At 45.3% G+C, this 24,348-nt stretch overlaps 1 protein-coding gene across 3 annotated transcripts in view; it reads left to right on the forward strand.

Moving 5' to 3' along the window:
• Positions 1-23,747, forward strand: part of DACH2 (dachshund family transcription factor 2) — a 315,305-nt gene extending 291,558 nt beyond the window's left edge. Inside the window, exons 8-12 of one of the 3 annotated variants that reach the window (XM_075435512.1) lie at positions 4,864-5,009; positions 6,325-6,472; positions 10,339-10,482; positions 13,510-13,575; positions 22,756-23,747. In XM_075435512.1, the coding sequence (XP_075291627.1) occupies positions 4,864-5,009; positions 6,325-6,472; positions 10,339-10,482; positions 13,510-13,575; positions 22,756-22,793 (542 nt within the window). In that variant the 3' untranslated portion in view covers positions 22,794-23,747. Of the gene's footprint in view, positions 1-4,863; positions 5,010-6,324; positions 6,473-10,338; positions 10,483-13,509; positions 13,927-22,755 lie in introns of those variants that run through there. The other 2 variants (XM_075435511.1, XM_075435513.1) reach the window with 2 other exon arrangements.
• The last annotated feature ends 601 nt before the right edge of the window (positions 23,748-24,348 follow it).

The raw sequence follows: 24,348 nt of genomic DNA on the forward strand, positions 1-24,348 counted from the left end.
ACCAGCTGGGACGCCGATACCGGGAAGCGGAGCGTAGTTGATCATACTGTTTTGTGGTAGTTTCCAAAAGCTCTTAAGGCAGCCTGGAAGTGTATATATAATGGTTAGATATGATTTTTAAAGTGAAGTCTCTTTATGGCAAAGCTCAGTAGTGAAAAATGCTTGCGTGCGATTGAGTTGTATCAATCACTTGGAAATGAAATAAAGTCAGATTTAAAGCTAGTGCACTGGATTAATCAGCTGCTCCCCAATTGCATTCATTGACCCTGCTCATTCAGGGACTGTAATTAAGAAAAACAGCAGTGACTTCAAATTTGGCACCTGAATCACAAGGTTAAAGCAGTAAATTTCCAAGTCTGAGTGGGGCCAGGTTAGGAGGAGGTAGCTCTCGTCTCACTGATGAACAGAAGGGCTCAGCCCCTGGCAGAGGAGCAATGAGCGAGGGAGAAGGAGGCAGGCAGAGGTTTATGGAGGTTTGTCAGAGTTCAGTCGCTGAAGACAGATAACCCTGTCCTTGCACACTTACAGATATAAAAGATTTGAAATAAGCAATGCGTCAGGTTACGTACAGGTTTTTCATACTGACCTCCCTATCAAAGAAAAAAAATTCTGCTAGTTTCTAGTTAAGCAACACAGAAGTTGCCAAGGTTTAAAATTAAAAGAAGACTCACTTACTTGGACAACTGCTTTTTGCAGTCAAAAATGAGAATTTGGGCCCTAATGCTGTCAAAATACCCACATATGGACACCAGTGGCTATCACTGTTGTTGTGAAGTAGATACACAACTGGAAGTCATGGGACCTCTTGCCACTATAAAGATGTATTGGTTTGGATGATTCTGTAAGATCTTTGGGCAAATAATGCTATTTCAGGTACAAATTTATCATCTTATTTTCAGAGGTGAGTAGCACGTGCAACTCAGCTGGCCTTGCAGATCCTCTGTTTTATTTTATTAGAGGTCAGAAAGGTCCGTCAGAGTGTCTAGGCTGTTCCTTTGTAACTATGGACCGTTAAATGTAATCCCCATCACTCAAAGATGAAGCTCAAAGCATTATAATTGCGATAAACCATTTTAGTCCGTAGGTTTCCAAATTGTATGCCACAGGCAGGGGAAAGGAGTGACCCAGCTGCCGCCTATGTCCAAAACCATCATGTTAATGCTGTCTGAAGGCTTTCTGAGATCAAATGTCTTGGTTAGTGACCAACAGATTAATAACTTTAACTTTCTTCTCCATATGCCATGTATTTATTTATGCAGGAGTTATATTCCATAAGCTGTTTGAGGTGAGGCTTATGAATAGCCCTCGTACAGCTCCAGAAGATAAAGTTTGGAAGTGCCTGTGTAGAAATAATGTGATGGTCTAACTAACGTTAGGCAAGATGTAAATCGTAGCTTCAATTTTTCTACCTTGTTTTGAGAGGCATGTGACATGTCAAGTCTATCGGGTGCATGAATGATGGGTTTAAAAACATGCCTTCTGAAAGAATATAAACCAGCTGGCGAATAAAATTGCCGGTTGGTTTGGGCCATGCACTGTCATACAGGGAGCAATTCGAGTTCCTCGTGTTCCCAGCACTGCGTTTAGTCCATAGGTTGATGCTTCATTTTCCAATCTCCAAAGACAGGAGATGAAATACTTCAGAACATTGAATTAAGAACAAGAACAAGAAGCTTCCTAGCAGATTTCCATGTGCTTTTCTGGGATAATATTCCATTCACTGTTAGTGTTTACCATGTATTTCTTTTCTCTGCAGTGTAATTCTTGCTTTCGTCTGTTCATCTGGATGCCAGCTAGAAATTAAAATAAAAAGTCTGCACTCTAAATGGATTCCTGAATGCTATTATAAAGCATGGCAGGTTTAACAAACAAGCTCAATAAAAGTAGTTCTCACTTTGCTTCAGTAAATAGGAGGGTTGTTGGTGTCCTTGGTTAGGCCGTAGTTGTCCTAGCTGTATTTCTTGCGTATTCTGTTGTACTGCATGTGTGAGTGCAGCTTTTAGCATTTATATTTTTCGTGTTCTTTGCAATCAAAATGCTTAAATCAACATCTTTTTTTCTATCAAAGACATGCATGTGATACAATCCACAACAAATGCTTCCAGCACGTGCCATTTTTAATTGCTTTACCAAGTACGATTTCTGAAGTCTAGCTAATAAATTTCTGCCTCACTGTGCACTTATTCAGAATACAGGCAAGATGTAGACACCATTCAGATGTGAAGACCTATTACAAGATTGAAATAGATTTCTAATGCATTTATCATTCATCTTTGCAGAGTATGATTTCAATCAGAAAGAAAAAAAAATGATGAATGGTTTGACAGTTTCCACCCATATACGCTAAAACATAATATGCTGCTTCTAGTTTTCAGCTATTACAGACTTTAACATGCAATGTGACCTTGGTCTGCAAAGCATGTTTGGTTAGCACAAAAACTTAATCATAAGAAGTCATAAGTAGAATCCTTCTTCTTTACTGCCCTTTTTCTGGGACTTGGAAATTTATTGCTTCTGGGACAGGTAGGATATGAACAATGGGCCAAATAGAGTCCAGGGTTATCTCATCTGTGTGAAAACTGCTGCTGAAAATCGATGTGACCTCTGCTACACTGTCATCCCAATTCCCACCCTCTGTGTCCTATTTGTCTTTTGGTGGAAGCTTAGATCTGTGTGCTGTCTCTATGTGTCTCTCTGGGGCCAGATTATCAAAATGAATCATTGCCTGCATACCTCTTATATTTCTATTTATTTTCCTGGTGTTGACTAGGTCTGATGAAATATGATTCTTTTTGCATTTGATCCTCACTGCAGCAAGCAGCACCTAATTTAGCTGTGTCTATCTCTTTAAAGAAGAGTAATACTATTTTGAAACTTCAATCTGCTGTACAGTAACATTACAAACCATAGACCATGCAACCTGTCTTCACAGTCAATAGTAATTTTCCTTTCGGCCAATTTAATGTTATTACTTTCCTCTCCAAATAGTAGAGATTTCTAGAGATTTTAAAGCGGCTATAGTTCCGTTATGCATACTTCATGTATTACTTTCTTTTTCACATGCCACTTCTGCTTACTCTTTTGTGACTCCATGGCTTAGGCAGTATTTCTGTGTAAGCATCATAGGCAGCAACTAATGAGTATGTTATCAGAATTGGGCTTTTTTTGCTTTTAAATGGATCATTTAAATTATGTGAACACAGCGCTAAAATGATAGCTGAGAAGATGCATAGAGGTTACTGGCTTTTGTTGTTATTAGTCCTGAAGAATCGTTATGAAGATGTTCCATTTAATGAACTCACACGGTGAAAACAAAATAGTCCCTAAACAGAGATTTCAGAGAATCCTTGAAAACTGCTAATGCTCCTCGTCGTTGTCAGCAGGTGTGTTTCAGACCCACAGCAGAACCTGCTTGCTACTCACTGATGCTCCTGGAGCCTGTGAAGCTGGATAACAGCACCGCGGTTGAGACACTGTGGTCTAGTTTGCTGTTGTCAGATTCTTTCTGAGTTTGGGGGTTTTTTATGAAGAGAGGTGGGAGAAGGAGGCCTTTTGGATATGGTGTGGTCTAATTGTACATCCTGGCTTTAGCATGGCTGGGACACTTGACAAATGAAACTCTCCGGACTGGCTGTGCAGCTGCCCTCAGAAAACACGTCATGGACTTACGGTCAATACATTAGTTGCAGGCTTTACTAAAAAGCAATTGCTGAGAAGGTGTTCTTCATCATCTCTGCAAGTGCAGGAACATAATAGTTACAGACTGCATTTCCCTGGAATAGTACACAGAAATACTTTTTTCTCATTTTGGAGTAAAAGAAATGTACACGGTTTGGCTTTAAAGATTGCTAGCAGATTTTAGGTTTGTGGTTTTCAGCAATTAACTTGGTGTTTAAAGTGAATCCATGGGGAAGAACAACTCATGGAGATCTGAGAGCAGGAGCTACATTTACTATCCTGAAGTAGGTTTAAATCATCCTGTTCAAAAATGTGAATTCATTGATAATAGTGATTCACCACAATTTAAAGGATTTTTGAAAAATAATGACCAATGTTGCTGTTTCGTTGTGGACACACATTTCTACTGTGTCTGCACAGCTTGTTCTGCAGCAGCGTGACCTGTTCGAAACGCCGAGTGGAGGGGAAGCCGCCAGTCCCGACTCCACGGCTCGCAAGAGCTGCCCCGATCTGGCTCTGCGCAGTAAATGGCGGGAGCGGGGCCGGGTGCCGGAGCACCCGCTCCTCCCCGGCCGCCCCTCGCACCCCCGGCACCCCGCTGGCTGGGCACCCCCGGCAGAGATGGCGTTTGGCTGCTGCTGGGGGTGCCAAGGCGGCCAGCAGCAAGGCGCGTGTTGAGCAGACCTGCGCCGACGCTTCGCTGGCAGCGGGGAGTTGGTGCTAGCGAAGCGGGAGGGGGGGACTCGGTGGAGGTTATTTACTGCTGAGTACGGGGAGGAGAACGTTAAAGGAGTAAAGAGATGCGGTACGTTTCTTGATTAGAATTTTGTCAAGGTCACGGCAACAAAAAACGCACATCTCAGTGGCGAAACAGGGTAGAATGAAGAAAGGTCATTCAGGTTTAATGAACTGCGTAATACTGTTATAATTCTGTAGAATTTGGGATGTAATAGTCTTTACTCTGTTACAGTTATGTTACAGTCTTCAATATATTTATTATTGTTCTCTACTGTTCTGCAAACTTACCCTAGCAACAATCACAGCTGCCCAAAGGCTGAAACGATGGCAGTGTTATGAACACGCTTGTGTTTTAACTTCCAGGTGAACAGAATGCTAGTTTCTAGAGATTACATCTACCTGTATTTCCAGTGCTTTCTGATGTTGCTTTTAAACCTGTCTTTACAGAAGAGGTCCAAATTGCCATTCCAATAATGAAACCAACCTTAGATAAAGTCCAACTGGCTGGACAGGCCTTGCCTCCTGGATTTCCGGCGCCGTTTCTTTTTGCTGATGGTCTTTCATCAGTAGAAACGCTATTAACCAACATTCAGGTAAATTATTCTCTACAGGCCAGGATATATCGTGATAGATAAAATGTGTTTCTGTCTCAATCTTTTTTAAAGGTTTCAGAAACTATTTTATATCTGCAATTCTGATTTCTTTAATGTAATGCTTAGGTTTCCACTATCTGGCATTATCGATCGTGAAGGGGTTTCCTCCATTGTTTATTTGACTTAATAGTTGGCAATAATGGTCGTATTAACATTCACCAGTCCCATGATAGCTCCTGTGCCTCTCCCTGCAGTTGACTGAAGGCAGCAGTGATCTGATGAGGAACCTGATGAGGTTCAACAAGGGCAAGTGCAGGGTCCTGCACCTGGGGAGGAACAACCCCATGCATCAGTACAGGCTTGGGGCAGACCTGCTGGAGAGCAACTCTGTGGAGAGGGACCTGGGTGTCCTGGTGGACAACAGGTTGACCATGAGCCAGCAGTGTGCCCTGGCTGCCAAGAAGGCCAATGGGATCCTGGGGTGCATTAGGAGGAGTGTGGCCAGCAGGTCGAGGGAAGTTCTCCTTCCCCTCTACACTGCCCTAGTGAGGCCCCATCTGGAGTACTGTGTCCAGTTCTGGGCTCCCCAGTTCCAGAAAGATAAAGAGCTACTGGAGAGAGTCCAACGGAGGGCTACGAGGATGGTGAGGGGACTGGAGCATCTCCCCTACGAGGAGAGGCTGAGGAAGCTGGGCTTGTTCAGCCTGGAGAAGAGAAGGCTGAGAGGGGACCTCATAAATGTCTGTAAATATCTGCAGGGTGGGTGTCAGGAGCATGGGGCCAGACTCTTTCCAGTGGTGTCCAGCGACAGGACAAGGGGCAACGGGCACAAACTGAAGCAGAGGAAGCTCCAGCTGATCATGAGGAAGAACTTCTTCCCTCTGAGGGTGACAGAGCCCTGGCCCAGGCTGCCCAGGGAGGCTGTTGAGTCTCCTTCTCTGGAGATATTCCAGACCTGCCTGGACGCGGTCCTGTGCAGCCTGCTGTGGGTGACCCTGCTTGGGCAGGGGGTTGGACTGGGTGACCCACAGAGGTCCCTTCCAACTGCTACCATTCTGTGATCTGGCACTCCCGTTTGCAATAAACCGCGTCAGCGGGATGAATTAGCAAAAGCTGTGCGGGATGATTCCGTGCTGCAGCATTGCTCCATATGTAGCATTTAGCTACTTCAGATGCCCAGCTGTGTTCCAGGTCTATAGGTTCCCACTTTGAAGTTTTCTGTTTTCCTAGAGGGTATAAAAGAAATGAATGGATGAATTTTGTCACTGCTGAAACAAACTGGTATTTTCAGATCTTCCATTTGTGTCTGTTTTAGGGCCTGCTGAAAGTGGCTGTGGACAACGCGAGAGTCCAGGAAAAGCAGATACAGCAGGAAAAGAAAGAGTTAAAAATGGAGCTTTGTAGGGAGAGAGAACTAAGAGAGAGCTTGGAAAGACAACTCACAGCTGAGCTGCAAAGCAGAGGTGAGTGAATGGAAAATGGAGTTTTGATATCTATTAAATGTGTAACCCTTTGGCATTTCCAGCCCCAGCTGCTGAGGACTCGGAGTTAACTGACATTCATACTTCAGTGTAATGCAGCAGTGGACTAGCGCTGGTAATGAAAGATTTAAATTTAATAAAAACAGACCGAAGCCCGCTTTTCTGTAAGCAGAGAGAACAGTGACTGAAGGATTATTTCCTGGAGGGCAGCTGGCCGCAGAGAGTTTGGGCTGGTTCTGTGGAGGAAAGCTGATGCAGTTTCGTGGCCTTCACACGTATTATTACCACTCTGTCCGCGTATTCCCAACCCGATTTCTTCGTTTGACAGCTTTAATTTCTTTTGCGTTCTGCTATTATCCTCCAAGCATCGAGGATCAGTCTTACTGTGAGAAAGACAGTATGTCTGTAATTTGGGTGTTTAGGTGATTTTTTTTCATTACCTTACTGCTTACCTAGCCCACATTTCTGTAGTTTCGGTGCTGGTCAGAGAGTTTTTCTTGTCGGTTACTTCACTGGAACAAAGCAGACGGAACTACGAGAAGCTGGCTACCCAAGTGCAAGATCTGAAGCAGATAACCCTAGATAATGTTTATTCCATCAGGAGAGTGAGATACAATAGTGCTCCCCATACGGGGCCTTCTAAGACAAAACCATGACAGTTGAGAAGCTTTTGATAGTAATAGGCAATTAAATTGGTAAATCTGAATTTTTCGCTGTGATATTGCAAAGAAGGCAGTATTCTTTTTAAAATTCAAATCTGCATCTAAAGGAGAGAAATAGTGCCTTAAGTGCCAAAAGCTACTTCTAGATTACATCCGTGAAATCAGAAAGATAAAACTAGAGAAGACGGAAAACGTAGGTGCCAAGTACTATCTGCCAGTGCATTTTTTAATTGAAATTAGGTGTGCAGAGCAGAGCTGCCTGCAGCGCCAAGCCTCAGTAAAAGCAAACAAAAAGTCGAATTGTGAAGGGTCAGGAAATACTATTGAAGCTGTTAAATTGCAGTGGGTGCTCCAAAGTGTTGCAGCACCCCGGTCGAAGTGTGGGTGGGACCGCTAACTCTTTCCTTTTGATAAAACAGAGCTTACCTCCGGGCAGGCAGACAGCACACTACGCACCTGCTGAGTTGAATTTAAGTCAACAAAAACCTTAAGCCATTCGCAGACTTGGCTGGCTTCTGGCTCAAAAGGGAATTTCGCAAATTATCAATATCCTCAGAATTGTTTGTCTTTCAGGTCATCCCCACATGCACATCTTTATTATTATAGAAAGGCACAGATAGGCTTTTTCACGTTGGTTGCTTAATTTTCTGAAGTTATGTTCTACAGGTCACATTTTGACATTCATAAGTTATTAAGAGATTTCCCATGTAACGGTATCCTTTTTTTTTTTTTCCCCGCTGATTGTACCATTCACAAATCCAGAAAGATCTGTAGAAGTCAATAAGAATTCGGATGAACAAGTGGTCACAAAAAGTTATGTAAATACTGTGGACTTTCCCAGAATTTTTCCAATTTTTTTAATAAATTCTCTAACAATATTTTGCAGTTTGAATTTCACAGGTATCGAATATACAGGAGAAGCAAATAAATAAAAGGGATTGCAAAATACTGCTTGTATGAATTCAGCTTTCATTTTAACAATACTTGTGAGCAGCATCTGCCAGGGTGTATATGCTAGCAAACTTCACTCTAAAATAGATGGTAATTTTAAAAGGGCACTTATATTTAAACTCAAATTCTTTTTAGTCTGTTAGTTGTACCTGCCTTTGCTAGTGCCATCACTTCTCCATTTGTTTGATTGAGCAATGAGTCCATGGCGCTAAGTACTGCTCTGTGGAATCTTACTACACGTGTGAACTGGAGCAGCAGGGTGCAGAAGCCTTCTTCAGTCCCCTGCACCAGCTGCGACGGGTTGTAGAAGTGGAGCGCTGGGGTGTGCTGTGGAAGGGGTCAGCAGGGACATTCGACGCCTTCCAGAGCTTTCTGAAAATGTCCTCCTGCTGATTCTGAGAAAGTACATGGGGCATCAGCCTCTGGTCCAGCCAAGCTTCCTCATGCCAATCTTCTGGCTGCAGGATGGGCTCAGCAAAGCGCGGCGATGGGAATGCAGAGATCCTACCAGGGAAGGGTAGGTGCAGGTCACAGAAAGGAGAGACGCAAGAGAGCGTTCTTGCAGCACTGGTGAAAAAAAGAAGTGTAAGAGCCCGTTAAAGTAGTTGAATAAGGATAGTGAGGGCAGCCTGTTAGCCGGCAGGAGCACAGGAAGGGTTGTTGGTGGCAGAGGTAGATATCTGAGATGTAGTTCTGGCCCAGGTAATGGTAACCTGGTGCTGGTGAAAAATAAGGTTAAATACGGGATTAAGATTCAGAGTTTGGAAAGGAAGAGGCTTAAAAGGTGCATTTTATTGCTCAAATTTATATAGGTGAGAGAATACAATCATAGCCAGTGTCAGCAGTTCACAATGAAGGTATTGATCATCTGGCCACAATTAATACTGTACAATTCTCTAGTTATAGTTTTAACTTTATTTATAGTTGGCTTTAAGACTGCAATTAGTCAGGAATACTTCTGGTTTCTGCCAAATCTTACCCAGCTGCACCAATGGCCTGTGGATGATGTGTGTCAAGATCCTGTCTCTGTTTTCCGTCTCTAAGAGGGAAGATGAGATGAGATGACCGTGAAGGGCGGGGAGATCTAACGCACAGCGGCACAGGAGCGCTGTGTCGTTGCGTTGTTACCTATTGTGCGTCCCAACAGCCAGCTACTCTTCAGCGTTTTGCAGAGTGCTTCAGCTAGAAGGGGAAGTTGCAAATCAAGAGAATGTACCAGACTTACGTAGCAGTGTTACTGTTTTTGACCTGCTTTCTACCTGGGAATTTCCCTTTTCATTTCTGAGATTCTCAACATACACCCAGTGGTTTTTCGTTTCTCTCCTTCCTTGGCTTTCCCTCGTTTTCCCTCCCACCAGTGATGAGGCGCAGAAGTACTCCTGTTGTTCCGTACGTTCCCCTTCTCTGCGCACTTGATCTTCCATCTGAGCCTATACCCACTTAACCCAGCTCCTCAGTAGCCTTAGGCCTGCCTTCCATTTGGGCAGTGGTTCTTGTTACTTCAGTTATTCTGCTTCAAAATTCACGCAACTGCTGCTCCATTTTTACCAAAAAAAATTGCCCCCTCATTCCACGGGGTTTCACTCCGTACAGCGTTGCCGCTGGCATTTCAGATGCTCCAACACTGCACGCAGTTTGCCTGCAGAAATAAATTTCTTTGGCTTTTAATGGTAGAAAAAGTAACTAAAACCAAATCTCTGCCACGTTCAGAAGAGTTCCTCCACCCGTGAGGCATGGTCAGGGGAGACAGAACTTTTCTTTGCTGAAGAGAAGACTGCTGCAGGAGGAGGGCTAAGGGAAAAGGTTAGAATGAAGGGTGAGAGATTTATTTAGTTTTGAGGATGTACGTCGCTGCTGTTGCTAGAAATTAGTTGAAGCCAATGATGCTCAGCGAAACTCTGCAGATCTGTAGCTGGAATTTAGTCCAAATTGGTGAAGTTTCACTGGGCTGGCTCTGAGACACTTATGTTCTGGTCAGGAGACTTACATTCGTGGGACTGTTCCAGAGGGAGAATAAGATTTAAGATACTTAACAAGATCTAAAGCCCTTTCAGATTGTGCATTTCACTACAGGATATGGCTTGGGGATTTTTTGTTTTCATATCACATTTATGCCAGATTTTTTTTTCCAAGCTAGAACTGGGCCCATGAAGATTAAACATAAACTCATTCACTGTCTCCACTGCACATGAATTGTGCTCTAACACCCATTCTTGTGATATATTTACATTTCAGCAACAATTCAGAAACGCTTGAAGAAAGAAAAAAAGGCAAAGAGAAAATTGCAGGAAGCTTTGGAATTTGAATCAAAGAGAAGAGAACAAGTGGAACAGGCGCTGAAACAGGCCACATCAGGTGACGGTCTCAGGATGTTGAATGGTAATGTCTTAGTTGGCCTTTCACAGTTACCTTAAAATGATGTTTAACTGAGTGGAAAAAAAGGAAGATGATGCACAAAGCAAATTCCAGAATAAAAAACCACCCCACCATCCTTTCCTGAAATAATTAAAAATCTATTTCAGGCCATGTGCTCTGGGTCATGAATTAAAAAAATAAGTAAGTCTGCAATTAGAGAAACAGACAGAGCAGTTTACACAGACATGACAAGAAATGCTGAATATATTACCAGAGAAATCTGTTACAGTGCCAGCTAAGACAATGTGAAATTTGGTTCCTCTGAGGTTCTCTGAACTCTTCTCTCCTAGCAGATTCATTTTTAGAACTGCTGAGCTTCATTTCAAAAGCCGTTTGGCTGCAGTTTGCTCAGCCTCAGGACCTACTGAGTTTGTTAAATCTGTATCAGCTTTCAGAGCTGACTAGGTTTTGAACACTTCCCAGATACTCCTGCAAAACAAAAGCAAAGCAGTTCATCTCCTGAACAGGGTTGGTTGTGTTTTGGGTAGTGGGAGGATTTGCCTCTCCTGCTGAATGTCGTTCTGACCAAAGTTTAGAGCTTCGGCTTGAATCTTTCCGACTGAACCTAGTTGAGTTTTAATTAATTTCAGGTTCCGTAGCTGAGGTTTAATCTGTGTGTCCCTACGCCGCGGTCTCTGCAGAGGCTCACGCGCCAGAGTTGCGTTCAGTCTCTGCTGCCTCTGCGTGCCGTGTAGCCTTCCCGTTCGCTGTGCGCTGCCGCCTGGGGCTCTGCCAGCCGCCCCGCCGTAAGAACGCAGGCAGACTGCAGAAACCGCCTGAGCTGCTGAGTGAAAGTAATGATTTTAGCCTGTCTGGAGTTCTCAGTTGTGGGGGCTACCCAAACTGTTTTTTAAAGTTAGGGCAAGCCTGTCTACCTGAACTGCCATCGCAACACTCTGCAACGGGCTGCGCGTTGTGATTTATCTAGAGCACCTAAGGGATATAAACTCTTTAAGTACGAGAGCAACATCTTTCAGAGGCATTCTCATCTGCTGGGTTTTATGGTCCAGCATATCACTGTAACCAGGAGCTGGCTGGCTTTGCTGATGTACTGACAGCGAACGGTGGTAATTCAGGCGGGGATATACGGCTTGCGGTGGCACCGTGATAAGGGGCGGTGACCCAAGGGAGAGTGGGTGGACAGAGCCAGCAGCAACCTTCTCCACCACCTCCACCAGATCAGAAAAATGCCCAGACCAGATCCCACAGACGCAGCCAGCCCCTTGAATGTCAGGAAAAAGGGAGCATCCCGGTATTCGGTAAGGTCATTCAGCCAGGTTCTGCCGCTGCTGGTAAGCACCTGCCGCTCGCGCTGCGGTTGGGAGTGCTCAGCAGTTCGGGAAGCCACAAATTAAAGGGTACCACCATGCCAGCAATGTGATTAACAGATCTTTACATCTGCTGTTGTGGGCCTGGCTGCTACCGTCTTGATTTGCAGGCACACTCAGGTAGTCATATATATGTTAGTGCCTGCAAGAAGCTGATATTTACATGCTAATCTGATTGCACATGCAAATCAGGTAGCTCATTAGCATCTTAATCCACAATTTAATTGCAGGTACAATTTTATGACAACAAAATGTGAAGGGCTATTCTGAATATTTTTAATTTAACTCTGACGGGCTGTCTCATTTAACAGATGCTGTTATTAGTTACAGATGACTTTGTCATTTTACGTCCATACAACATGTACTCTGAAAGGTTTGAAAAGAAAGAACCTTTCTAGATTAATAGATTAGTGCCCTGAACTTTCCTGCCAAACAGGAATCTGAATAAGGGAAACCCTACGTAATAGCAGTCACTTGTAATTTTGTAAGAAAAAATTGTATACATGACAAGATTTATTTGCTCGTAGGTATTTATAGGGCTATATATGCATATATCACATGTATTTCACATACACATATATTACTAAGATATTACTCGTATTACTCTTCTGTGTATGGACTATACTTCGATGGGGTGCCCTGCTTTGACGTAGAGCCCGGTCAGGCTGCAGGGCGACCAGCGAAACGTCATCTTTGCGGTCGATGCTGACACGCCAGCCCAAGCGATCTGAGAAGGCAGCAGCAGCACAGTTGTTCTCTAGCTGACAAAGTCCAGAGCACTTCCAAACTGTATCCGCAGCTCCCTTTCAGGTGTGGGTTTTTTTCTTGCGGTGGTTCTAAGTGCCGTGTGCTAAGGCAAGCAGATGTTTCCCCAGGATTCGAGGTGCCCTGGATTCCGATCACATACACTTCATGCTAATCTTTGTTGGCACAAGGTGGATAATGGCATCTGTTATCGTCACACCCTGGGGTGTTGGAACCCCCACCCGAAGGGCCGTGCATACAGAGGTATTAGCGTAGGAAATTAAATAGTTCAAAAGTGCATCTCATTAGGAGACTCTGTCTCAACTTGGAAAAAAGAGCACAATCCATTTTGGAAAGCACTTTGCAGAAATCTGGAAGTGTTTCACGTAATACCACACATGTAATTTTGTTTTGGGTGGGAACACATGCTTACAGCATCCTGAGTGGAGTCCTTTAATGCAGCTTAAATCCCGGCCCGTAACAGGCACTCGTACAAACTGCTGCGCGCACAGACGTGCTGGCCGGCACTGGCTGTGTGCTTTAATTCTGGACTTTGAAAGTAGGCAGCTGGGAGAGTCAATGCAGTTTAACATGATCACAGTTTAATTTCGACTTTGGTTTTTCATATGTCAGATGCCCTCGTTCTCCAAGAGAATTTTACAGACATAATAATATCGTGTGTTGGTTATTATCTGATCGTCAGACAAATGTGAGGCACGTTAAAAATAATTCACTGTGAGACCAGTAATGTTTGCACATTCTAGAAACTATTTACCACTGAAAGTTTTACAAAGACCAAATGTTTTATGCCAGACCGTGTAACTTAGAGATCACCCTAGTTTGCCATAAATATTTTTCTAAAGATGCATGAGAGAAGGACAAAGGGGAATGCATTAATCTTCGGTGTCATGTCTTTCAGATGCTGGAATCCCCGATATGGAAATAGAACACAACGGAACCCAACACGACAGTGCAGCCATGCAAGGTGCAGTATGTCCTGCGTCACCTCTCGTACGTGTTTGTCATGAGCCATACTAAAAACGAAATGAAGTGCAGAATAGTTTTTCTCTCCGTTTTTCCCGCTTAAAAATAAATGCAAATTACACAACTTCGTTTTGTTTTCCTGTTCAATGCAGAAAACCTTTGTAAGATCAGTTCTTTACAAGACCAGAAATAAAATCTGTTGAAATGGAGATGTGGGAAGCTTGTACTTGGCTGTCAGATAGATGCGCTTAGTTCAAAAGGGATTTTGCATATGATTGATCTTTTTCATATATTTTGCCTCTGATCCTTACCTACCTATCAAGATCATAGGTGTTTTCAAAAAATCCGTAAATTGCAGGTGGAAAAGGAAAGTCGTGTTCTTGTTGTGAGCGATCACGGCGTGCTCGGTTTTCCTCACTGTCAGCGACTGTAAATACAGAGCATTCGGGCACAGCCTGAGCGCTTCCCGAAGCCTAACGAGCGCGTTCGGGCTGCGGGCCTGTGGAGCGTGGGAGCTGTGTCATCATCGTTTAGGGGGGCGGAGATAGAGGTCTTCATGGTGATTTCCGTCACCGTTGAAGCCTGTTTGAGACACGCAGAAAATCCAGTCACCTGGGATGGAATTCGCTCTGAGCAATTTGAACATAGAAATTCTGTGACGTTGGAGAAAGTCCAGATCTGTAGTGTTGATTTTCTGTAAACCCCATGTTTTTCTCCCTTCAATCCTGTTCATTACACCCCATTGCTACCGCGGCAGCCTGGAGAGAGCTGCCCGTTTCCCTCACACTGCTGCTTCGTAGAGCACTTCCACCCTCTCCACCCAACCACGTAACCCTTACGCGCGAGAAATAACGTGCGTGGAAGTGACTGCAGACGGTCTCGTCCCGTGGAGACGGCAGCAGTGCGGTTACAGAACCCCCAGCGCTTCTGGCGCTGCTCGACTCTCACAGGCGTGACTTCGCGTGCCGCTGGTGTGCATCTGTCATCCATCTGTCATCGAGACAGGAACGCTTTCAAATGTTTCTACTGCTGTCTCTTCTTGTGATTTTAGGTTCATATGCTGTGTATGGCAAAGAAGGAGCATCACAGCTTTATTGTAAAGCATATATATATACATATAACATATGTGTGTATATCTGTGTACACATACGATCGGTGGCGTGCTCTAAATACTGCGATTTGAAAATCATTACTGCCAGAAATAGTCAAAATACTGGATAAGCACTTGGGACACGTGTATTTAAATTTGACAGGCAAAATACTCCTCTAACATTTCTGCTCTGTTTGTGATACCTGCTGAGACAAGTGCCGAGTGCACTTCCAACAACATTCGGAGAGTCAAAGGTGCGTCTGGACAGAATCTAGTAAAAAAAGAAAGTTGATTTCAATTTTCAATTGAAGAAAAAAAGTTACAGTTGGCTCAAACCTGTCTTCCCATCAAACACTGTTATAAATAACTGGGGGGAAAGTGATGCACAGCCAGTTCCAACAGCCATTTACTTACTAGAGGGAATGAAGAGAACTTTCTTACAGTTCCTGTGGTCCGTCGATATACCAGAAAACCTCGTGATTGGATGATTTTTATTTCAGGTTGCTTTTTTTTGTTTGGGTAGGTTTTTTTTAATCTGATCCCAACCACATCATTCTTTAGCTGTAACAGGCTCCGGATGATAAAGCTTTTGTTGGGGGTAGGAGCCTGAGCAAAGGCAGAGCTGGCTCTGCGCGGTGCTGGGCACCCCTGAGCTCGGTGCCCCTCTGGGGCAGCAGAAGCTGGGCTGGGTGACCGGCCCCGTGCTCCTCGGTGGCAGAGCCGCGCTGGCCTGCGCCGCAGCAGCGAGGGACAGCCAACGCTGACTTCTGTGGCAGTTTTGGTCTGGTAATCCTCCCCGTCTGTAAACGTGTGGTGTGAGGTTAGCCAGGGTTTTACTCGGCACTCTCAGCTGATAGAAAGCTCTCTGAAAAGCTCTCAGTTTAGCTTGTTCAGATTTCAAAGTGCTTCTGTCCTGCAGCACCATCTCTTTCATTTGTATTTATGCTGATACTGTAATATCTTGTTATTCTCTCTTCCTTTGATAGCAATTTTAGTACTTGACAGCTCCTATCGCACTGCCGTCTTCGACAATGTGAGCACACTCCCTCGTTGCCCTCTTCATTTGCTGCCTTTGTTTTGTTGGGCCCTGGGAGGAGGAAGGGTCAAAGCTCCTGTCCCTAATACAAAGCCGTTTCCAAGCTTCCAAAATCTCCCTGTTGCACAGAAAAAAGCTTGAGCATCAATGCAGACCTTTCTTTTGCTGTTGTCAATAGCTCTGCTGGACAGAAATCTATCATTCACACAGCGCCTTTCCTTTGAAATTCAATTAGTTTCACTGCCAGTATCTCCTTCAGACGGTTTAAAGGAAAATTACAAAAATACTGCAGAGCCACCTTTCGCAGTGATTAAGTCGTATCATATTTTATGCTCATTTCTTAAAATGATTTTATTAACACAAGCTGTTCATATACTGGCATTCTGATCTGCATTATAAATCTTTTCCGTTCAGTTGCCTCGTGTTCTGTATGCTTTGTATATTAATGGAACGGAAATTTTGTGCAGACGAGACTTAAAACTTTTTTTAACTTCACGGTCTAATAGCTCTGTCCTCCTGATCCTCAACCTGATCTTCTAATCCAGCATAGCTTGATCGGAGACCTGGACATGGTCCTGCTCAGCCTGCTCTGGGTGACCCTCCTTTGGCAGGGGGGTTGGACTGGGTGACCCACAGAGGTCCCTTCCAACCCCACCATTCTGTGGTTCTCTGGTGAGAGGAGCCTTTTCGCTGCCAGTACAGGAAAGGAGGAGTTGCCGCCGTGGGGAAGCCCCTGCCCGGCTGAGCGGTGCGGGAGGGGGCGATGCCGGCGCCCGGGCACCTGCTGGCCTGGCTCCCCTGGCTCGCGGGGGGCCAGCGAGGCAGCGCGTCAGCCGTTCCATCAGCCAATCTCCGCTTCACATAAAATAAACATACTGGGTGTCATTAAGTGCACCTTCAGATCAATGATTTTTGCAAATGACATTCAAGTACCATTCGAGTAGTGCATTTTTGCTGATAAAAGCAAATTAAATTAGCACAACTACAAGTGTGCTGATAAAAACTAAAACCGAACAGCAGCACCATTAGCTAACAAAGTAATATTTTCTCTTTACTGCTTTCTGCCATTTAGTTATTATCCTATTGGAAATCTAATTATAATCCTTTTACTCCCTAGTCAAACTTCACAGTTTTTGCAAGCTTAGCACTGACAAGTGATTTCATTACATTTGATTGCCCGCGCCCAGATTGACTTAACTTCACTCCGAGACCTAAAAGCCCTCTCAGTTTCTCAGATTCCCTGTTTGCACATTACGGCAACAGCTCCTTTAATTAATTAGCGTGAACAGCAGTAACATGAACTGCTGAACAGAAAATAACATCATTTTATGATCGCAGGGAGACTTCTCCTTTTGCATGTTTATACCTTAGTTAACTTTTGTATTACTATATTTCAGTGTTAGGGGATATTGGAACAATCAGCAAAGCAATGTTATCTTAAAATTTTAAAAAATAGATGTTACCATAATACTTGATGACAACAATTTACAAAAAATAAGAGACTCTGAATTTCGAGACGGAGGCGGCAGCGTAGGCAGACGGACTTTCGGGAGGTGAAAACGTGGTTCGGAGGAAGCCTGGATCGCTGTGCCGGCACCGGGAGCGTGGCCCAGGGCTGCTGCTGCTCCTGTTTGTGAGACAGCCTGGCAGAGATTCAGCGCAAAAACTTGCAGTAACCGTGAATAACTTTCGGTCTGTTTGCCCCAGACGAAGGGCTAGTGAAGTTTGGAACGTATTTCGGTTTTTACTATTTAGAAAACTGGGCTATATTTTTCAATAGTCTGATACAATCGGTCAGTTTTCAAATGCAGCCTGCGATGAAAAAGGCGCAAGGGGGACAGAAAAGAGAGGGGTAGTGGTTTTAAGAGGTTGAACAACTTTGTTACCGTGTCAAGTGACACCTTCAGAGGCTGCGATCTGCTGAAACCAACCGCGCTACGGAATTTCAGAGTGCTCTGCAACCGTGAGAGACAAATTCAGCGCCTTGGAAATTGTAGTGCTGCTGTCTTGGGCTTGCTTTCGCTGAAAATAAATGTTCAAGCACGTACAGTCCCACGTAGGAAAGGACCAGAACCCCGTGATTAGAAAGTCTTGAGATTAAACGAAGCAGAGGCCGCCTGAGCGAGCCCTTCGCTCTCTGCTTCGCCTGCGCCTGGGCTTTCCCTCCTCCCGCCCGCGCCGTGCTCCGGCCCTGGCACGTGTCCTGCTCGGGAGGCTCCGAGATACGAAACCCCTCGCCGTTACTGCTGCAGCCTCGTGCTGCAGGGTTCCCAGAAAAACTCGGTGGCAGTTCGCGTGCGGTTGCCGGAGTGCCGTGTCCGTGCCCAAAGCCGTCTCGTCAGCTGCTGAGCAGGGAAGGGCCCTCCGCAGTGCGCAGCCGTGGGATCACCGCGCTGGCCGACACGGGGTGCGGCCGCGGGGCCTGGAAACGATCGGCACCGCTGATCTGCGTCCCGGCGCTGCTTCTGCCCCTGGCGCGCGGTCTTCTGCCGAGCCGCGCTCTGGGAGCGCGCACACGCCTGCGGGGAGGAAGCCGAGATTTTGTGATTTGCTGGAAACAAAAGGTGGGGAAAGGTTTCCCCAGGAGACCGTAGAGCGTGAAGGTCCGTACCTTTGTATGTTCAATCATTCAGCCTCGCTAGGCTCGAAGATTCCCTCAGCAGGACTCGCTGTGTTGTCTCCCTGTCTGCTCGAGCTGATGACGGCAGTCCAGCATCGGCGTGGTTTGTGTTCAGGGAACATATTCTTGTCCTTGGCTGTCGTTACTCATTAAAAATCCTGTTTTCTGTACAAGTTTTTAGGTCTAAGAACATAGATGTGGAGATACTTGACAGAGTCGACTCAGTAGTGCTAAGCACAAAGTGAGCGGGGACGAAGCCCCAAGGGTTTCTGACGAACCCCCTTTGAGCACGCAGCACTCGGGTGCCGGGGTCCTGCCAGCGCGGGAGCGGGGACCGCGGGCAGGAGTGAGCCTCGTCGGCTCGGATGGTGTCCGGCAGAAGAGGCTGAACGTCCGCAGGGCTGGGAGAGAGGCGGTAGGAAAGCACGAGAGATGTGAAGAAATCAGCCCAGACGTCATTAGCACTGCTGCTCTCAGAAGCAGCCGTTGCTGTCCGCGTCCTTCCGTGGGTCTAGAGGAAACCGTGCCCCGCTCACAGTCTGGGTTTGTTTGTCTCCGCTCAGTTTGGAAAATACTTAGAGCTAAATGGAAGGGAGAAGTCTTGCTGGACAGCTAACCAACAGGCGAAGAAGTCATTTTTACTCACTGCTGTCGTTCAGCGGAACGACTCGCCCAGAAACGTGAGCGCTGGCCGCAGGCCAGTTGTTTTCTCTCTTTTTTTCATCGTGGTAGTGGAGGGATCCTCGCTGTGTTCCCTACGGTTGCTGCGGTCCTTGCCCCACTGGCAGGAGCCTTCCCGGCCAGCCAGCACTGCCGAGAGCTCTAGGGGGAGAGGGGTTTCTGAGGGGTGCCGGCCGCCCTACGAGCTAATGCAGACTGTTCCCTGGTTTTTCTTTCTTTTTCTGCAGAATAAGAGACTGATTCCACCTGACTCGCCCGGCTTTGTAAGTTAGAGCGACCGTCAGGGCGTTTTGTTCTGCTCGCGTCGCTGCGTCCGGCGCTGGGCTGGGCTCTCGCCGGCCGCCGGCTCTGTTCGCGGAGCCCAGGAATGGGGAGCGATATCGGCTCCCGCCGGCGGCCCCGCGGTGCAGGAGCTGCGCAGAGCTGCTCGCACCCCGCCTGCCACGGGCACAGCCGTGTCCCGGCGCTGGGTCAGCACTGCTGTCGCTGCTCCTTCGGCTCCACTGCCAAAGCGGGGCTGTCAGTCGGTTATTTCATCCCTGCTACCCGTGCTCTCCGCAATACCTGGTGCTGCGGTGTATTTTTTAAATTGTGTAAATAATTTGCAGTTGTTGATACAGCACGTTGATCCTTGTTTTCTCGTTAGGTAGCAGATCCCAAATTGAGAGCCAGTGGCTCTCTGCTGCGGTTTGCCGCGTGCCGGAGGGAGCTGAACCGTCCCAGGCGGCAGCCGTGCCGGTTATCCGCCGTGAGCCGGCTGCGGCGCGGCGCTCCCCGTCCCGTCCGGGGCTGGACTGGCACTCCCAGCGCTGCCGGAGCGCGTTCCCGTGGGCAGGTTGTGAGGGTTCCCGTGGGGATTTTGTTTTAAAGTACCGTTACGGAAATGCAGCTGAATTACGGAGTTGAAGATACCACCAGCAAAGCCGCAGAAAGGATGCAGAAAATTCAGAGATGCTGAACAGGCTGGTAAAATTAAAAAAAAAAAAAAAAAAAAAAAGTGAATAAATATGCAGATTGTAATTATTGCTTTTGGATTTGTCCTTTGTACACGCATTAAAGCCCTGAAAGAAAAAGACAAGTGATGATATTGTTGCTAAAAGAGAGTGCAAGAGATTAATGTGTACCCTGGCCTAACCATGCCGGGATGACAACACCATCCTGAGGGAAAATTACAATTATTAACGTAGACTCTGGCTCTCTGAGAAACTGTGAGATCTTTACTTGTGTTACACATTGTGGAGGGGGAAAAAAAAAATCCTTTCTAAATGTCTTGCTTATTAAGCCAGTCATGCATTTCACTGTAGGCTGTAAAGCAGTAGAACATGCACAGGGGGCTCATAAGCATATTTTAGTGTTAGGGAATATCATTTATACAGTTTTTATATTGTCAATATTACCCCTAGAGAATGAGATTAGGCTTTAAACTACTGTAAATCCACGCTTTTGCTCACCTTTGTATAATTTCATTTTTTAATAGAATGAAGCCCACATAAATGAATATTTGATTAAGGGATAAACCTAATAAAAGAATACATTTATTGCACACAGATTTATTCCAATTTTTGCTATCTAATACAGTAAAATGCTGTAAAACGGCGTGTAGCGAGCAGTCAGCTGCACTGAGGGGACGGTGAATGTTCTTCAGCAAGATGGATTGGGCAGCATCGCGTTGCCTTTCCTCTCCAAGTGGGAGCACAGATGCTCCGAGCGCTTCAATTCCTCATAGGCGGGCGCCGCGTGACGTTGTTAATGCCGGGGAGCAAAGTTTATTGCACGGCAACAAAAAAGTATTTTAATTTCTGGAGAATAATCGAGAGCTTTATAAAAAAGGAAATATTTAACTATGCACTTTCTGTTTACTGTTCAATAATATCTCCTGGGCGGCCGCACCGTGCTTGAGCTTTGCCGTTTGCTTTCTTACGGGTATTCCAGCTCCCTGCATTGAACTTCCCGGGAGAAATAAAGGGGTTAGGGAGGGAAAACTGAGGCCTGTTTCAAAGTGTAAATTCTCAGTCCGTCAGCCTGCGGTACCCTCAGTGACCACCTCTTCCCTCAGTTTGAAAAATAATTTTTAACATATCAAGAATTTAAAAGAAAAAATAAAAAAATGACTGATCCTTCCCGGCGGGCGGGCGGCCGGTGCCCGGGACGCGCGGCGCTGGGGCTACGCCGTGGGCAGAGCCGGTGGGCAGGGCCCCGCGCGCAGACGGCTGCCTCCGCTGCGGCCCGCCGTGGGAAGGAGTCGGGGCGACCTCCTCACAACCACCAGGAGAGAAAAAAAAATAACCCAGAAAATACAACTTCAGTGTCTGCATTTCTGCCTACCCCGTCCCTGGGCTTTAAGGTTTGCCCCGCGAAGTCTAAGACAATAATTTCAACCAGCTGAAGGCCCGAAACTAATTTTAGTCGCTGCTTTGGAGGTTCCCAGGCTCCCCAACATTCCTCTGGAGATGTTTTGTCCCTGGCTCTTCCGATCTTTAGTCGTGTTTACATCCAAAATGCGTATCAAATCAGCTCTGTGTGGAGAGCCTGAGCCTCCTTAAAACCATGAAACGCTCAATTACTAATTAGCTGTTTCCTGTTCCTAATGAAGCGAACATGTCGCATTTGGATTAAAATTCAGCTACTGCTCTCCGCTGTTTATGGTTCCAGATGTTTTTGTTTTATCTCGGAGCTTACTTTGACAGCTACTGCTAAATGATAAATCACTCATATTATAGCTGAAATGCATTCTGAAATTGAAACGTGGCAAACGTGGAGATGGCTCCAAGGAGCAGTGCCAGTCGGCAGGTCAATACTTGTCCTCTCCTTCGGCGCGGGCGGTATTGGCATATGTAAAGCAGTAATGGGATGGATGTCAGCGTCACACGAAACGCTTCTCAGCGCGATCATTTCGCTGTCATCTGCAGGACCGGTACTTGTGGGTTTGGCTGGGTGAGTTCGTTGGTCATTGCATAATGAACACGAATGCGGATTCTCGTTGGCCTGCATTTCTGTCGGCATTTTCATATTTAGTTTTTCTCTGGGCTTACAGTTGCTTAATGTGAAAAATCACAGTCGAGAGGTACGCTAACTAGGGAGAACGTGGCTTTCTGCTTGCTTCCCTAAATAAAGAAAAACAATTTTAAAAGAAACGCGGCGGATTCTGACTGAAGGAACAGTTTTCCAAGCACGGATACTGCTTTACTTCTGTTACGTTTTTAACGCAGTGCGGTTTTGGTGCACCGCGCCGCTCCCTGGAAGGCAGCGGGGTGTTGTAGAGCTGGTGCCGCGTTCCTCGGTCCGTGCGACACAACGCAGGCTGCCCGCTGGAAAACCAGACGGAAAATGAGCCTTCGGTTGAAAAGCGAATGTCGTACAGGGAGGAAACCCAAGCCGAAGCATCGATAGCTCTGCCAAGCCGCTGCTGGCGGGCGAGCAGCCCTGGGAAGCAGGCCGGGGGGTTCCAGCCCAGCTGAGCGCCCGCAGCCGCCCCGCCGGGCCAGAGGGTGGTCGGAGCCCGGAGACGGCGCGGCGTGGTGCGGTGTCACCTCTCGCGGGCGTCGCGAGGCTGTGTCGTCCCGTGCCGCCGTTTCCAGGGTAGAGCACACGCACGCGGCGGGTGGTTTGTGTCACTTCTAGATCTGATGCTGTGGTTTGAGGGAAGAAAGCTAAAGTCCAAAAACAAATAAGGAAACCCAGCTAAGTTTCAATTAATTATAAAACGTGTAACTGTGTAATTGACTTTTTTTCTTCTCTTTTTTTTTTCCTCCAGAAAACAGAACATACATCAAGCCTACTATTATGTACTGAAGCAAACACCTATTGTTGAAAAATGTATAATGATCACTATTTGAAGACTATATAGTTCATGAGAAACGTCCCTCCCAACCTTTGATGCCTTCAGTACTGTGTGAGGAACAGGATTTGTAGCATGAAACTTGAAGGACAATTTCCGGCAATTTACTGTTGCTGCATCGAAAACTGCCGTATTGTCATTAAGAAATATTGAGACTTTTTACAAGCTTACCATACCAAACCAAGCCCGTTGCAACAGATCATTTTTAGGTCCCCGGAGATAGAAAGGAGTTTTAGTATTTTTAAGCACATACAGGAATTATTCCCCCTTTCCCCCCCAAAAAAGAACGTTTTTTTTTTTTTCTAAGGAGGTAGCGATTACTGTATAGCAATGGCACAATAATTTTAAGCCACAAAGGTCCTCACTGGCTGTACATCACACCAGTCCAGTTTATCACTGAAACTGTTCAACATGGAGCTGTTTCGATTGTGTTTATAAATTAAGCTTTGTTTACTGAAGCAGATACTCGATATATATTACGTTTTAAAAAGAAATGTGTGTACATTTTTTAAAAGAATGATGTAAAAATTGTCCTTTCATTAGATGACCAATTCAAAAGTGTGAGCTAAACCCTAATAGCTGACGTAATACGAGGATTATAATTGATGCTTTTTTTTATGCTCAGTTCAGCTTGGCTTTTGGTCTTTTAAGATGAAGAAATGAATATGCAGTAGAGTGTTAGATAATGGAAACTTTTAAGTATGGTTTCTCTGTTGTACCATATTAAGTTAAAGTACACATTCTTTGTTAAAAATGTTCTTGCTAAAAATACAGTATTAAAAATTTTTTTGTTTGACTTTGGAAATCTTTTAAGATTTTTTTTTTGACTGTGAATTCCCATAGTTACTGTACAAATGCAAAACAATATTTTGCACTATTAAAAATACTTGAAGAAATTACTTAATAAAGAGGGCGGGTATTAAGCATTTTCCTAATTATTGTATGTTCCAAAATCTGAACTTTGCAACTGAAACAGTCCCTTCTCAACACGCGAGACTGAAAGCTGGTTGGAGGGAAGGGGCATTCCATTCGTGGGCCAAAGGCGCGATGCGAATTTACTTATAAACTCATGTTTATGTATGCGTACTTGTGCTTACACACACATACCCTGAGTTAATTCACTGTCACTTAAAAAAAAAAACAACACCTTTAAATAGATCTCTGGGGAATAGATTTGCTATGACTATGTGTGCTACGACCTTTATCTGCATGTATAGTTTTCAAAATTTCACTTATTTGTATCACTAGATTTTTGTTTTCTCGTTAGCAGACTTTTGCTAACTTTCAGAGTGTAGCTTCAACCTGTGCTGCGTAGCCCAGCAGAAAAGAATCGTCTGGTTTGTCGTTCCCAAAAGAAATGATCTCGCTGAGCCAGGTGTCAGTTCAAGAAAACGTGCTGGCCTCTGGCTTACGGGTGATCAAACTAATATCAGAAGGGTCTTTCAATGTACAGACATGGTTTATTCCATATTATTTTTATTGCAAGCATTTTAATAACTGCATTTATCA

This window comes from Opisthocomus hoazin, chromosome 14 (assembly GCF_030867145.1).
Source record: "Opisthocomus hoazin isolate bOpiHoa1 chromosome 14, bOpiHoa1.hap1, whole genome shotgun sequence".
In the NCBI taxonomy this organism is placed as follows: Eukaryota; Metazoa; Chordata; class Aves; order Opisthocomiformes; family Opisthocomidae; genus Opisthocomus; species Opisthocomus hoazin.